Source organism: Centruroides vittatus, unplaced genomic scaffold (assembly GCF_030686945.1).
Source record: "Centruroides vittatus isolate TY-2023 unplaced genomic scaffold, ASM3068694v2 contig_417, whole genome shotgun sequence".
Classification (NCBI taxonomy): Eukaryota; Metazoa; Arthropoda; class Arachnida; order Scorpiones; family Buthidae; genus Centruroides; species Centruroides vittatus.
Genome location: NW_027122227.1, coordinates 1,551,782 through 1,565,258, shown reverse-complemented (window position 1 = coordinate 1,565,258; position 13,477 = coordinate 1,551,782). Strand labels below are relative to the sequence as shown.

At 33.0% G+C, this 13,477-nt stretch overlaps 1 protein-coding gene across 1 annotated transcript in view; it reads left to right on the top strand.

Moving 5' to 3' along the window:
- The window catches only part of LOC136976693 (protein Shroom3-like), a 51,039-nt gene that overhangs the window by 15,255 nt on the left and 22,307 nt on the right, over nt 1-13,477 (top strand). Inside the window, 4 exon segments of the mRNA XM_067272057.1 lie at nt 5,609-6,397; nt 6,399-7,074; nt 7,076-7,681; nt 9,053-9,105. Of these exon segments, the coding sequence (XP_067128158.1) occupies nt 5,609-6,397; nt 6,399-7,074; nt 7,076-7,681; nt 9,053-9,105 (2,124 nt within the window).

Here is a 13,477-nt window from a genome sequence, read left to right as displayed (position 1 = left end):
TTTCAGATCCATTGACAGACTTCGGTTCTCGTTTTAATTGCCTGCAGATAAAGGCCATCGGGTTAACAAACAACGGAATGACTCCACTTCCGTTTTATGGTCATCCGTATACGTTTCGGACATTACAGGATGAAGTTAAGTAAACAGGTTCTTTGGCCTTTTGAAAGGAGTTAAGTTTTGGGTGGATGGTCTCAGGAGCGCGCCTTACCGGTTACACTCGACCTTGCTCCACATTGAATTTTTTTTTTTTTATTAGTCGATCTCTGCATAAGGATTGGATTACGTTAATCGTCCCTGTGTTTTTTTTTGTTTGTTTTAATATATACGAGCACATCCCTGGATATTGTTAATTATACAATTGAGAAGGGGGCCACTTTTTGATGAAAGATTTCATTCTTTACTACTATCTGTACCCGGTTTTCTTCTAGGTCATCTCTGTACAAGTGCACGGCCTCACATTCTTTAGTTCACCTGTCCGATCCTGATGTATGATCTAGACTCTCAGAAGGCGAGGAAAAAGTTCAGAAAATTTTTGAATTGGGTGATATAGTTGTACTCATTTTTCACAGGTCAAAAGTTGTTTTCCCGAATAACTCTAGTTCCTCACAAGGCCCTACTTTTTTTTTTTTTTGGTCTATTTGTGTATTAGTGATCCCTTTTTACTACTCCTCTCTCCCGCTCGAGCTAGAAATATTTATTATTATTATTTTTTACAAGAAAAGATTATTTTATAAAGTTGCATATATTCAAAAATTGAAACAATAGTTTCCGGTGAGAGACATTCAGTTTGCGAACGTGTAACATGTACTGTTAATTCTTCCCCATGAAGCAAAATGGGTTCAACCGCCACTTCTATTGGGTAAAAGTTGTTGATTGCCCTGACGTCATGTACAATAGGTGGAGTTTCGGGAAATTCTCTCACATTTGTCGAGTTCGTTTTCATAAGGATGGTTGACACTTGGAACTGGACTATACAGAGGACGTGGAAGGATGAATCTCATCACTGTTCTAACGACTAACAATAACTCAGTGGTAGGTGAGTGTTGTTTTAGTGCGATGAACCTTTTTATACCCCGTAGGCCTTAAGTCATCATGACAACCAGAGAATGTTTTTCGGGTTTTTCCTCGGGGAAGAGATATCCTTGTGTAAAGGTGAACAGAATATATATATATACATATATATAATGAAAAAATGAGGAATGTCTTATTATAAGACAACTGACTAATAATAGACAGTTTGCATCCCTGTATTCTTTACGTACTTTGTAGAAATACTTCAGAAACCACTTAAGGCGTTCCACTTGATAAACATTCCTATAAAGCTGAGGAATTCGGGATTCTTCGGTCCGGAAACCCCAACTGCTGCAGAATGCCTCATTAATAAAGTGGCAGGAAGAGGGTTCCTCCTTAATACTAATTATCCCTCTCGGTAACAAATTGTTTGCTTTTCCGTTTCGCGTGGGAAACAAGTATTCTTACCTTTTTGAAATCGTAAATAGTATTATTTACGATAAAACTTTTGCAGATACGCGATGCGGTGGATCGTCTTGGAGAGCGCGAACTCTCAAAGTAATCTATTCGTTATCGTAAAGATTATTTATATGAAAAGAAGTTATTCCCAATAAACTAAGATTTACGACATCTCGAGAGAAAAACTAAGTTAGTATTTACACAATATTTTTCTCTAGCTCTAAACACAGGATATTAATGTCACTCAACACCCGATAATGCAAACTGAATATGATAAGGTATCATTTGAGCACAACCCATTTGTTTATTTTCGACTACCGTTTGTACTTCCTGTTCTCCACCAATGGAAACGGAATTTTCAAATATATTCAACATCCGAAAGTTGAGCCTATTCGTTAACGATCCCTCGTAAATTATGATTTTTCAATTGTGATAACTTAAACATCTGCACGCGGAAGTTGCAGGTGATCTATCAGGCAGCTGTCCAGATTTCTACGAAATTTAATCTCGGAGAAAGAATTTTTCGAATTTTTTCTGCACTTTCAATTATTTTTGCAGAAAAAGAATTTGTAGAATAAAGTAGAATAATTGATTTTAATGCGAATGCCACCCGAATAATTCCTCTTTGCGTATATAAAGTTAAGTTTCTAACAAATTATCTTATTCTGGATGTCTTTTTTTTAAAATATTAAATAATGTTAAAAGTTATTTTGGGAGAGAGAGAGAGAGAGGAGGGGGATTATGAATCTCCAAACTAATTTCGAAGACCCGAAACAAAGAAAATAGCTTAGAATAATCTTAACGTTCTCTTTAAAAATCCTTCAAAATTTGTATCTTGTTTAAAATTAAAAGTAAAATTTTATTAATGTATCGTATTAAGGGATCATTAGTTATTTATGCATAAACAAATAAAGTTCCTTTGTTACCCGAGAACCGGTTAGAAAATTGCCAAACTATATAAAATGCTGGTCGAATCCAAGCTGGTTTTGTAACTCGATTCCAGTTAAGTTTTTCCGAGAAATACCTAAAAATGGAAAAGCGTCCTCCTTTTTTTAAGGTAACTGCACCTATTTTTTTAAAAAGATGTTAGCGATGTTCTGCGGATTAATTTATTCTTGGGAGTGTCCCCGGTAATAAAATCATTGTGCCCAGTAGGCGCATCAACCACGTTAGGCAATGCACACGGTGCGTGAATTAGGACTCCTTTTATTGTTCACTTTTGTTTAATTAAAACGGTGTAGGCCCTATATACATATGTGCTTTATTCCATATTTATGAAACGTATACTCGTTTACAGAAAAGAGGCGTGAAGACGAAATTTCTTTCATAATTTTTCCACATATCCCATCATAAAATTTGCGTAACATACTCCGCACAGTGTGGGCTATTGTACAAAATACGTCAAAACACCAACCTTACTGTTTAATTGTCCCCATCAGTGCCCCTTGGTGGGCTATCGACCCCATAGTTGTCAGCGAGCTATTTTTTAAACCAATAAAGCGAGCAGAGAGTTTAAAAAAAACGAACAGTAACCTATTGTTTTTGAGGTTGTGTGGGAATTTTTTCCTTTTAGAAATTTTTATTTAAAAAATCTTTTAAGTCAAACTGTAAACGATACTATCATTGGACGGATCGTGTTTCTGTTACAAAGTCCTGACTAAAAATATGTTCTCTTGTTGAGTCATAGTTGAGTTTAATTTGCAAGGGTGAAAATCCTGATCGATTGTAAAGTATAACGTGGACCGTCTGGCAACGGATTTAATTCTGGAACCGACGAATATCGAGTAACGCTTATTAAATTTTAATTTTCCCTCTTCCGTATTATCCAACTAGCCGATTGGTTAATTTAAATTTTTTTTTTAAATTGGGTACAAGAATCGCAGAAATTTATGCGAAAAAAATCTATACAACCCAAAAGAAATTAGAAGCTACACAAAACATTAATTTGCCCTGTCATTTCCGACTTGTCACAGTATTGCGCTTCGTTTCCGATTCTTAACATTGTCATTAAACCCACGCATGCGTATAGGATTTTTGGAACAGGTGGTTGACGGAACAGCGGTATCTATTTATCTCGTAAGACAAGCGTCATCATTCTAGAAGACTGACATGTCATACAACGAAGGCCGTTCCACTTGCCATTACTTGGCCTTGGTTGGTATGTGCGTGTTATGAGATCTTTAGAAAACTTTTTACCGAAGATCAAAAGATATCATTGTCCGTTTTTAACGATAATATTGCGCGTAATAGCAAATATTTTTCAAAAATATCCTCTCTTTTTTTTCGCTTTATTCTGCCGTTTTCGATACTTTAAAAAAAAGAAAGAAAAATTTGCAGATAAATAATTAAGTGGCCAACCGCCAACGTGTCAGTAGCGTGTAGTAGAAGATATAAAGCGATATCGTGGTGTTTTAGTATGTCATAAATATGCCAAGAGAGAGGTATACACGCTCGACATGAGTCATTCGAAAAAGTGAGGCGTTCATTAAATCCTCCGTGTTTTTCGTATACCAGAATACCGGTAAGGTTCAATCTTTTCTGAGTAGCGTACTTTTTAAAAATTTCGCAACCATTCAGATTCCTCAACAGAGCCTTATTGTACATTAAGGGATAAAGGAACCTCTCTTATAAATATCCTGTCTAGCGTGGAGGATGTGTGAAGTGTTTATACATCCTCTACTACTGACCGGGTCACAACTAACAGTATCCTTTTTCTTCTTACGCTCTCTCGATTTTTAATTGCCGTTTTCGATATTTAAGACTTATTAAAAGACGAGGGGGGAAGAGAGAGAGACACTTATAAATTCCGTTTTTCAAAAAATAATCGAAATAAATCAAGATAAGTGGGAGGAGATCGTAAAAATGTGCAAGGATAAATTTTGTTCGTAGACAGACACCGCCTTAACTATTGTTTCTTATTGTGTAGTGTTGCATTACTTACCAGAGCGATACGTAAGATATCAAGGACGAAAACGAAGGACGTTATTTCAACTTTGCTCCTCAATATATAATAATTTTTTTATTATTGAAAGTATGTTTTACCATTTTGGACACACCTTGTTAAAATCAAGGACAAAGTAACCCGTCATTAACTCTACATAAAGGAAATTTTTGCTGAAATTTGATACGATTGATTATTGTTTAAATTTTTACATATCTTTCTTATAAAATCAAGTCTTTTCCTCGGCAAAAAAAAATCGCCATCTCATTGAAAACTCGATACTTTAGAATGACGTAATCGATCTGATTGATTACACAGTGTTGTTTTTTAAAATGTTTCTTGTTTAATCACGACTTAATTGTTATTATGATCGATCCCGGACAATTACGAATTCGAAAATTATTCAGGGATAAAACAACGGCCATTTTCACGTTCCCTCCAATGGCCGTTGTTCAGAGGTTTGTATTTAATTATTTAAAATTTTTAAAATCTTGCATTAGTCATCTCTGATGGTCAACACGTTTTTATTTTTATTTTTATTTTTAAGAATTTCATAAATTTAATTATCATTTCGTTTTGGGGAACATGTGGTGATAATTGAAATAATAATTGGCTCTTTTTATGTTTTAGGAGAAAGTAGTTAAAATTTCGGCTTTCTTTATTGACTGTTAGAAGTCTTTGTTTTCCTTGACAGAGACATATTTCTATGTCACACTTTCTTCTTTTCCTCTTCTGGAAGTTATTAGGCCAAGGTCACTTATCTTCTGTGTCTATGAAGCAAAACTAAATATTTATAGAAAAATTTTTTTTGCAAAGGAAGCTTCGTATTCGGAATATTGATTAGTTTTATACAATTGTCTGTCTGCAAAATCTACACTATATGAATGATAAGAAGAGAAATAAATCTTCAACTAGTATTTCTCCATTTTTAATATATATATTTTTTCAAATTAAAACAAAGAAAAGAAGTCTAAACTCCGTAAAGATAATACTGTATTATGTGAATTACTGTTAATAATTACAAGTTAGTTTGTGTAATCCCTGCGCGGCCAGCAAATGCGTAAGACACTGGTTCGGGCGTTCTCTGTTAGTGTCGCCATCTATCGAGGATAATTAAAGTTAACTATCTAGTGAAATTTATAATTATTGTTAAGTTAAATAACATAGTGTGTTATTAATATTAAATTATTTTTTTAGGTTGGATTCGCGATATACGGACGTCAGCAGAAGAGATTCGCTAAATAAAAGTAATTGTGATTCGATATCAAACTCGAAACGACTCAATAAGTTTTCGAGCACAGAATCCGTCTGCAATTGGGGACAGGTAACTTGTGCCAAATCAGCGCCTATTCTTAATATTCCTACGGGAGAATCTCCTCCACCTCCCTACACTCCTACCTCTTTGGGGAGTTCATCCTCCAACGAAGATATGGTGACTAGGAGGTTTAAAAAAGGTTCAGTGTATGGAACCTTAGCATCTAATAGTGGACTCGATTTTTCACCCGTTCTACATAATCGTTCCTATTGGGAAAATCGCGAAAGTCCAAAACACGAAAGCAATTCCGAAAGTAAGGACGTGTGTTGGGAAAAAGAATCTGTAGATAGTCAATCTTCGACTTTAGTTAAAAAACCGATCAAAATTGAAGAATCGATTCGAAATCCACCAGAAAACTCGACATCCAACACTACAATTCAGGAAACTTGTCAGAAAGTAAATGCAAAGCGTTCGAATTCGAATCACGAGAAGTATCCTTCTTGGCCAGTCACCGAATCTGGTATCTTAGATATAACCATCACATCGACATCCAGCCAGAGATCTCACTCTTGGACCGCACAGACTGAATATCCAAAAGAAACTGTTAAATATTCCCGTCCACAAAAATCGTACAAAATATTAACAAGTCAGTTGCAACCCGTTTTAGAACGGCCAGATTTGAATAAGAAGAGAAGTCAAGAGGGATGCGATCAAATCATGGACATGAAAACGAAAAAATGACCCTCCTATCAATAAAGCTAAGTCATCAATATGCATTCCGGACTGTAGAACGGAAAGGGATTGTTCTATACATTCTCCACCAGAACGAGATATTTCCTCTTGTCCTTCAAAAGGAAAGGAGAAACTGGATTTGCCAATAACTTATACAAACAAGTATGATGACTTTTTGAGACATTATACGCAACATCTACCATCTCCGAGTGTCGGTAGTAGCAGCAGCGGCTATGGTGGATGGTCTAAGGATAGTTGCACACCTTTTCTAGATCGTCTGAGGTTAGAAGGTAATGCATTGCCTTCAGGAAGCGATGTTCCTAGTGAGGCATCCACTTGGATAGGCAGCGCTGAAGATAATCTGAAATGGCACGGTGGTTCTTATAGTGATCTAAGTACTTTTAGTGTCCAGATGTCTAACCGTTCTTCACTTTTTGACAGTGGACATTCCACTATGCCAGACAGTGGACGTTTATCACCTCAGTCATCTTGTAGTGGTAGTATTTTATCGTCTAGGATCGAAACTAGCCCTACTCGTGCCCAAGTGGTATCGAGACACGGTTGCCATCGAGAAAGTATCGCTCATAGTTCCAGAGTGCAACAACCTCAAAGGCATGATTCCGAAAGTGTGGTTTACTATGGATCACAGCAAGGAGTAAAACAAACGTCGAAAGAACAGAGCACACGACAGTAAAAGACAATCGTCCAAAGAGAATGGTTATAAACATTTCAGTAATAAAATAGAAAATAATGAACTGCTGGAAGGTAATATCTTAAAATTAAGAAATTTTTGTAGCGAATTAAAAATTTATTCCAGTTCTAATTCTGAGCAGAAGCTAGCCAATTCAAAATCTCAGAATAAAATATCCTACTTAGATCCCGAAAAAAAGCAATCATTGACTGATCCCGAATTGAAAGCCATACAGAAGCAAGCAGTTTTATCCTATTTTCAAAGACAAACTGAAAAAAGTGGCGAGAATAACGCCAGAGACGGATGTCAAAGGAGGAATTCTTTGCCACCTTCAAAGTGGAACGAACAAAGAAAAATTCTACCAGATAAAAGTGCGAAATCTTCCATACAAATAGATACAATTAGAAAATTACAAGAGCATAAGGTTTTCGGCCATTATAGTAAAAGTGTACCAAATTTATGTGAGTTAAGGAGACCCAGTGGAAGCACGGTAATATCAACTAGTCAATCTTCTGTTCCTCAATTGAAAAAACTTCATTTGGAAGGAAAAGTGGCCTCTTTGGCTACGATTTTTGATTTAAATTTGAACAAGGTAAGTTCGTTAAACAAAAAAACAAACGTATAAATCTAACATCAAACCAAATAGCTTTTAATTTTCCATGGTATAATGCTTGCTTTTTTCCCCACAATACTCCGATAATACACTAAGAACTGAAAGAGTTTCAACTTGGTTTTCCTGAAACATCATCTTAAATCAGATATAATTTCTTGTTTAAGATGACGTTTCAGGAAAACGAAGCTGAAACTTTTTCAGTTATTTGTTTTCAATATGTTATTCCCTGTAAGAAACATTTTCTGAAAATCTTTCGTGCAACATGATACATACCGCCGTCATTTCACAGGCGTGCAAGATGGAGTGCTTTCAAATACTAGTAATTACTGCTGACAGCATTTGTATGAATAGGCCATTAGTGTCATTGATAAAGTTCCTCTCTGACCAGTTCAGAAACTAAAGAAGACCGCTTTCCCGCTTCTGAAGACCTAACGACGCCTTGTAAATCAGTAGAGACCACCCAAGCAGAATTCGGTTTTGGGGAAAGTTATCTTATTCTGGAATGTTCAAAAGTATTATATAAGGTCGCTTCAAATAAGTGCGAAATAACGTTATCCTTGCACCTGCAGTACTAACAAGTGGTTGCATAACAAATGCATTAAGTCCGATTAGATAAAATCACCAGCGGAGGGAGCATATTGCAATGTAGAATCTTTTTATAACTTAATGCAAACATTAATCGTAGAGAAAAACATTCAAGTATAAAGAAATCTTTATATATTATAAATGTATTGAATAATTGCAAAAGTTTAAAACAATATTTGTTTATTAATAACTAAAAAATAATTTCAAAACATCTGCCATTGCATAATTTTTCTGATTGAATTCTCAAAAAAATTAATCTCTTCAGCTGAACGAATAGATTCTTTTCAAATGCATTTAGCAATACAAACTTGCGTTTCCTTTATAAAGAATAATAAAGTTTTCACAGAAAAATTTTTCCGTCTGATTGATTTTTACTTATATTACTTTTTATATCACTCTTATGCACATGAGTTAGCTTCAGAAATTTTTATTTTCGTTCAACTCTTTATTCTTTTAACAATGCATACCATCTCTTTCTTCTCATTCTCAAATATTCTTTCCTTAACATTCCGAGATACTCATTCAAACTCTCCTTCCTGGCATTCTTCACTCCATCTTTCCAATCCGCCCACTCATTGTTCAATATAGACGTTTCCCAATAGGAAAATAGTTTAACGCTTCACTAACTACGTTTGACAATTCTACTTCAATTACTCTATAGATATATTATTTAAATACATAATCTTTAACTAATTACAAATAAAAGCTTGTAATTTACAGAGTAAAAATAGGTCGAACTTTATTAACCATTATTTTCCTCTTCAGATCATTCCAGGTGAATGCAAAGATTTGCCAAAAGATGGTAGCACCGATTCTGGGTGAGTCAAACTTGTTTTATTAACTTAAATAATATACATATTTTATGTATCGTAAATTTAAAGGTACCATAAAATGTCAATCTATTACTTGGTCCCATCTGCGTAAAGATATCTAAAGAGATAAGACATAACGGCTATAAAATATCTTTAATCGATACGACCTTCCAAGTTCACATAGGAATTTGCATTCTTTCTCGGAGACAAGGGTTTTTCACAATCTCCACTACCACACGCCCATAAGATCTAATATGACAACTAAAACGCCTACGTATTGTCGGTTAGCCGTCGTAGGTCGATTACACCTACTTTTACTTGTCATTCCCCAGGGTGGGGAAAGACGTCCTACACATTTTTTCTCAAACTCTTCCACCTCCCGATGAGAATATAATCAGATTCCGTTTCTAAACTACTCTATAAGCACTATTTTAAAAGATTCAAGTATGTCAGAGACACCCGTTTGGTGTGTGCGGTGTATAAACATATAGATATAAGTTATCGTCCTAAGTTATAAGCCGACACCTCCCATCTCTTGGGAATTGGCCAACTATTGAAAAAATTTCCCCAACAAGAAACAAAAAAAAATATCATATTTATCAACCAGTATTGTTTATTGGAACTTTTGCCAGAGTCAACACCCGCAACGAGTTGCACCAAAATAATTTCAGAAAAAGATATGTTTTCATTAAATTAGGTTAAACATTTATTAACTTTAATTCATTTTGATTCTTAGAATTGATGAATCTATTCAGCATTTTTTAAAAATAACTTCTATAATCTATTGCTTTATATTAAATACAAATGAAGTTTTTCAAAGAAACTGTTCCCAACTGTTTTTCTTAATTTTTATAAGTATTTTGCTTTTTACATTTAATTAAAGGGTTTTATATGAATCTGGGAACAGAAAAAAAAATGATTTTTCCCCCTTTATTGGCACTAAAGAAAGTTTTAAAGTAGAAAAAGCGCTAATTTGAACGCATTACCAATTTTCCCCGAACTTCATGTGTTCTAGCGACAACAGGAACGAATTTTAATTTAAAAAAAACACATAATTTATTAATAATAATCCTTATTTAAACTCGGATAATCTGTAATTTAGTTTATTTTAATAAAGTTTTCTTCTGTTATGTGTAACAAAAAACGAATAAACGAAATGCCAACGTCGAAAACACAAAAAAAAATCTCTGGTTTCAAAAACATTGTTTCCAAAACTGATATATTTCATCCGTTAAGGAATTTTTGGTAGTTATCCAATAACGCAGAGAAAAAAAAATAAAAAAAAATAAATAAATTTTGCTTTAAAAACTGCAAAGCGAAACATCCAGGTCGTACGAGAGGTAGATCGTTAAATCATTGGTCCGACCAAAAACTTCGGTTGACCGGAAGGAGTAGACAGAGCATGCTCCAAGGATTCTTTAATCCTGTTCGTGTAATGCCGAAACCCGCACCTGTCCAACAGCAAGGACGTTCAGAACGTCGCTGACGGTGACAATGCCTCTACTCTACACAGAAAAACTCTCTCTATTCAGGTGAGATTCTCCCCGTTTACTTATTAACATTAATACTTAATCGCTTTCCGCAAATTGCGCACACGTAGTGACGTCATAAAGGCAGGCTATACGGCAAAAAGGGAGTATTGTTTTAGTCATGGAAACACTCGGGGCGATTTGTTAACGGCATTACGACTGCTATTCAGTAATTAAAATGTTTAGAAAAAAGGTTAAAAATTTCCTTAGGTTAGTTATTTCAGTTGAGTTCTAAAAATATAAATCGAAACGATGCCAAAAAGTTTTTACGATTCTGTTTATACAAAGAAGAGCGTCACTTCTTAAAAAAATGTATCTTTTTCCCCTCACTTTTTTAAATTTCTTCCTCGCATTTAAACATCGTAAGTTAGCAAAGAACGTTATAAATCGGTTCTACTACTTTTTTTTTCTTTTTTAAATTACCAAACCGGAATTCTCCTTCACGACCTAATTTCGTGTTGAAGTGAAAAGCAACCACTTCCGCACATCATCTCATAGTTTTAGTTCATGTTCGTTCTAGACAAATTTGTGACGTAAAATGATTCCGGTCGCACCAATATCCGTCGGGAAGTAAGTCATTTCTAAATATGATTCTACTACGCATTTAGTTATCGTTAATTCTGTTAATGTATTCGGGATTCCTGCTCCATTACCTTTCGCAGTTATGTTGCGCTCAATAGGGAGAGTCGGGTATTAACGTAAAGGTTAGTTACGTGTTGGACGAGTCCATTATTAATTGGTGATATAGTTTTTTTTAAAGTTTGTATTGACTTTATAAATACATTTTTCCTTTTAGTATATGTTAATCCAATAATTAAAACTGGGTATATTTAATAAACAATGGGAATGAAAGCGTGCTTTTAAATTTGTGTTGGAAATTGAACACATTCCCCACATGTTAAGTGTATGTTACATAGTTTTGTTTCCTTCCTTTCTAGATTTAAGACTTTAATGAATGATCTTTTCTTATTGTTTGAGATGTTCTATTAATAGAGAGTGGTCATTTATCTCATAAAAGCCTTTTACAATATTCATTGCTTGAATTGGCTTTTAACTATAGCCTAGTATCTGTAGCAGTTAATGAAGTAGAATTTCGAGTGACAGTGAGCCTAGAAATAACTGTTTTGGACTGGAGTGCAGGGACAAGGACACTTCTCCAATATGCCAATGATTCTTTTTTAATGTTTTATTTAACAATTTTTAAAATATTACAAATAAAAATGTACTTTTAAAGTAGTTTTTGGTAAATTTGAAGATATTAACTAAGTATTAAATTCAAAATAACTTTCTAAATATAATATATCAGGTTAGTTTGACCCAAATTTGAAGTTTATCTGAAGTGAGAACAACTGGTTTTTGTTTTGATATAGTTTTTCTCTAACAACTTTCTTATAGCTTTGAAAGGTTTACAAAAAATGCTTGTGCTTAGATTTGCATTAAGAACTAGATAAAGAGAATTATTTAAAATATCTTGAAGGTTGAATTTCTGCATGGTTTGAGTTTTATATAAGGATTGCTACTTCTACTTCACTTTGATCAACCTTGGCTTATTCTTATCGGAATTATTGTTTGGAAATAAAAACTATTTCGAAATATATAGATAATTTTCTGTTCTTGTTTATTTATAGAATATGAAAAAGTATACATTTTAATATCAGTAGTACATTTGTATTTATCTAAATCTTGATTGTAAATTCTTGTTATTAAGATTAATAATTATCAAAACAACAACTACTGTAGGTTATAAATATTTAAATATAGAAATTATAAAGTTTTTTCTAAATAAAGATGAAATATTAGTCATTATTTTAGTTTTAAGAATGAATTTTTAAATTATAAAAATAATTTAAGTAACGTTTTTTAAATCAAAAATTTTCAGTCATTAAATTAAAAATTCAATTTTATTTGAAATATAAAATAAGTTTCTATATTTAAAATTAAATTAAATTATTAATATGGCTGCTGTATTGCATTCAGTCTTAAACAGAATCAGTATATTGCAATCATATTATATTAATTATTTATTCAATTATTAAATCTCGAATAACTACTGCTGACATTTCTTATACAGAATAACAAAAATATTTAAAAATTATTAAATTCTATTCTAGTAATACAAATTACGAAACAAATAAAACAAACAATTATTTAAAATATTTTCCTAGAGAGAGAATTTTATAAAATAGAGAGAACATTTTACCATATATCAATTTCCTAAAATATACATTGAAAGGATATTTCATCGTTATGTCAGCAGGAAATGGTGTAATTTTATTTAGAAATTAAATCTAAAATTTAAAATTTCATTGCATTAGAACATTGGTGATATATTTTTTAAATGAAAAAAATCTTCAGAAAACAAGAGTTATTAATACAAAGTATAAGATTTAGAAAGAAATGGTAATCTATACAGTTGTACAAATTAAAAAACTGATTAGAAATTCTTTCATTCATGCTGTAGTTTTGACCTTGCACTCTTCAGTCTCACAATAGGAAACATGTACTTAATGATTTATTTGTAGTTATTATGCTGATTATATTGCTTCAATAATATATATCTCATACTTTGTTGAATTATTTGTCAAAAGTCTTTAAATTACAATATCTAATAACTGTATTTCCAATTAATATTATATTCCTTATCAGAACAGAATATCACCAGCTTCAAATATTATAATCATTCTTGATAAGAAGCCATTCAGTAGTAGTTTATCATAAGATATACTTCTTACCAAAAATGCATTGAAAGATTAAATTTTATTACACTAAATAGGCTAGTTTAAAACAGTTAATAGATAACCAAATTAATAAAATGAAAATTAAATGGATCAAATTAATCAAATGGATAA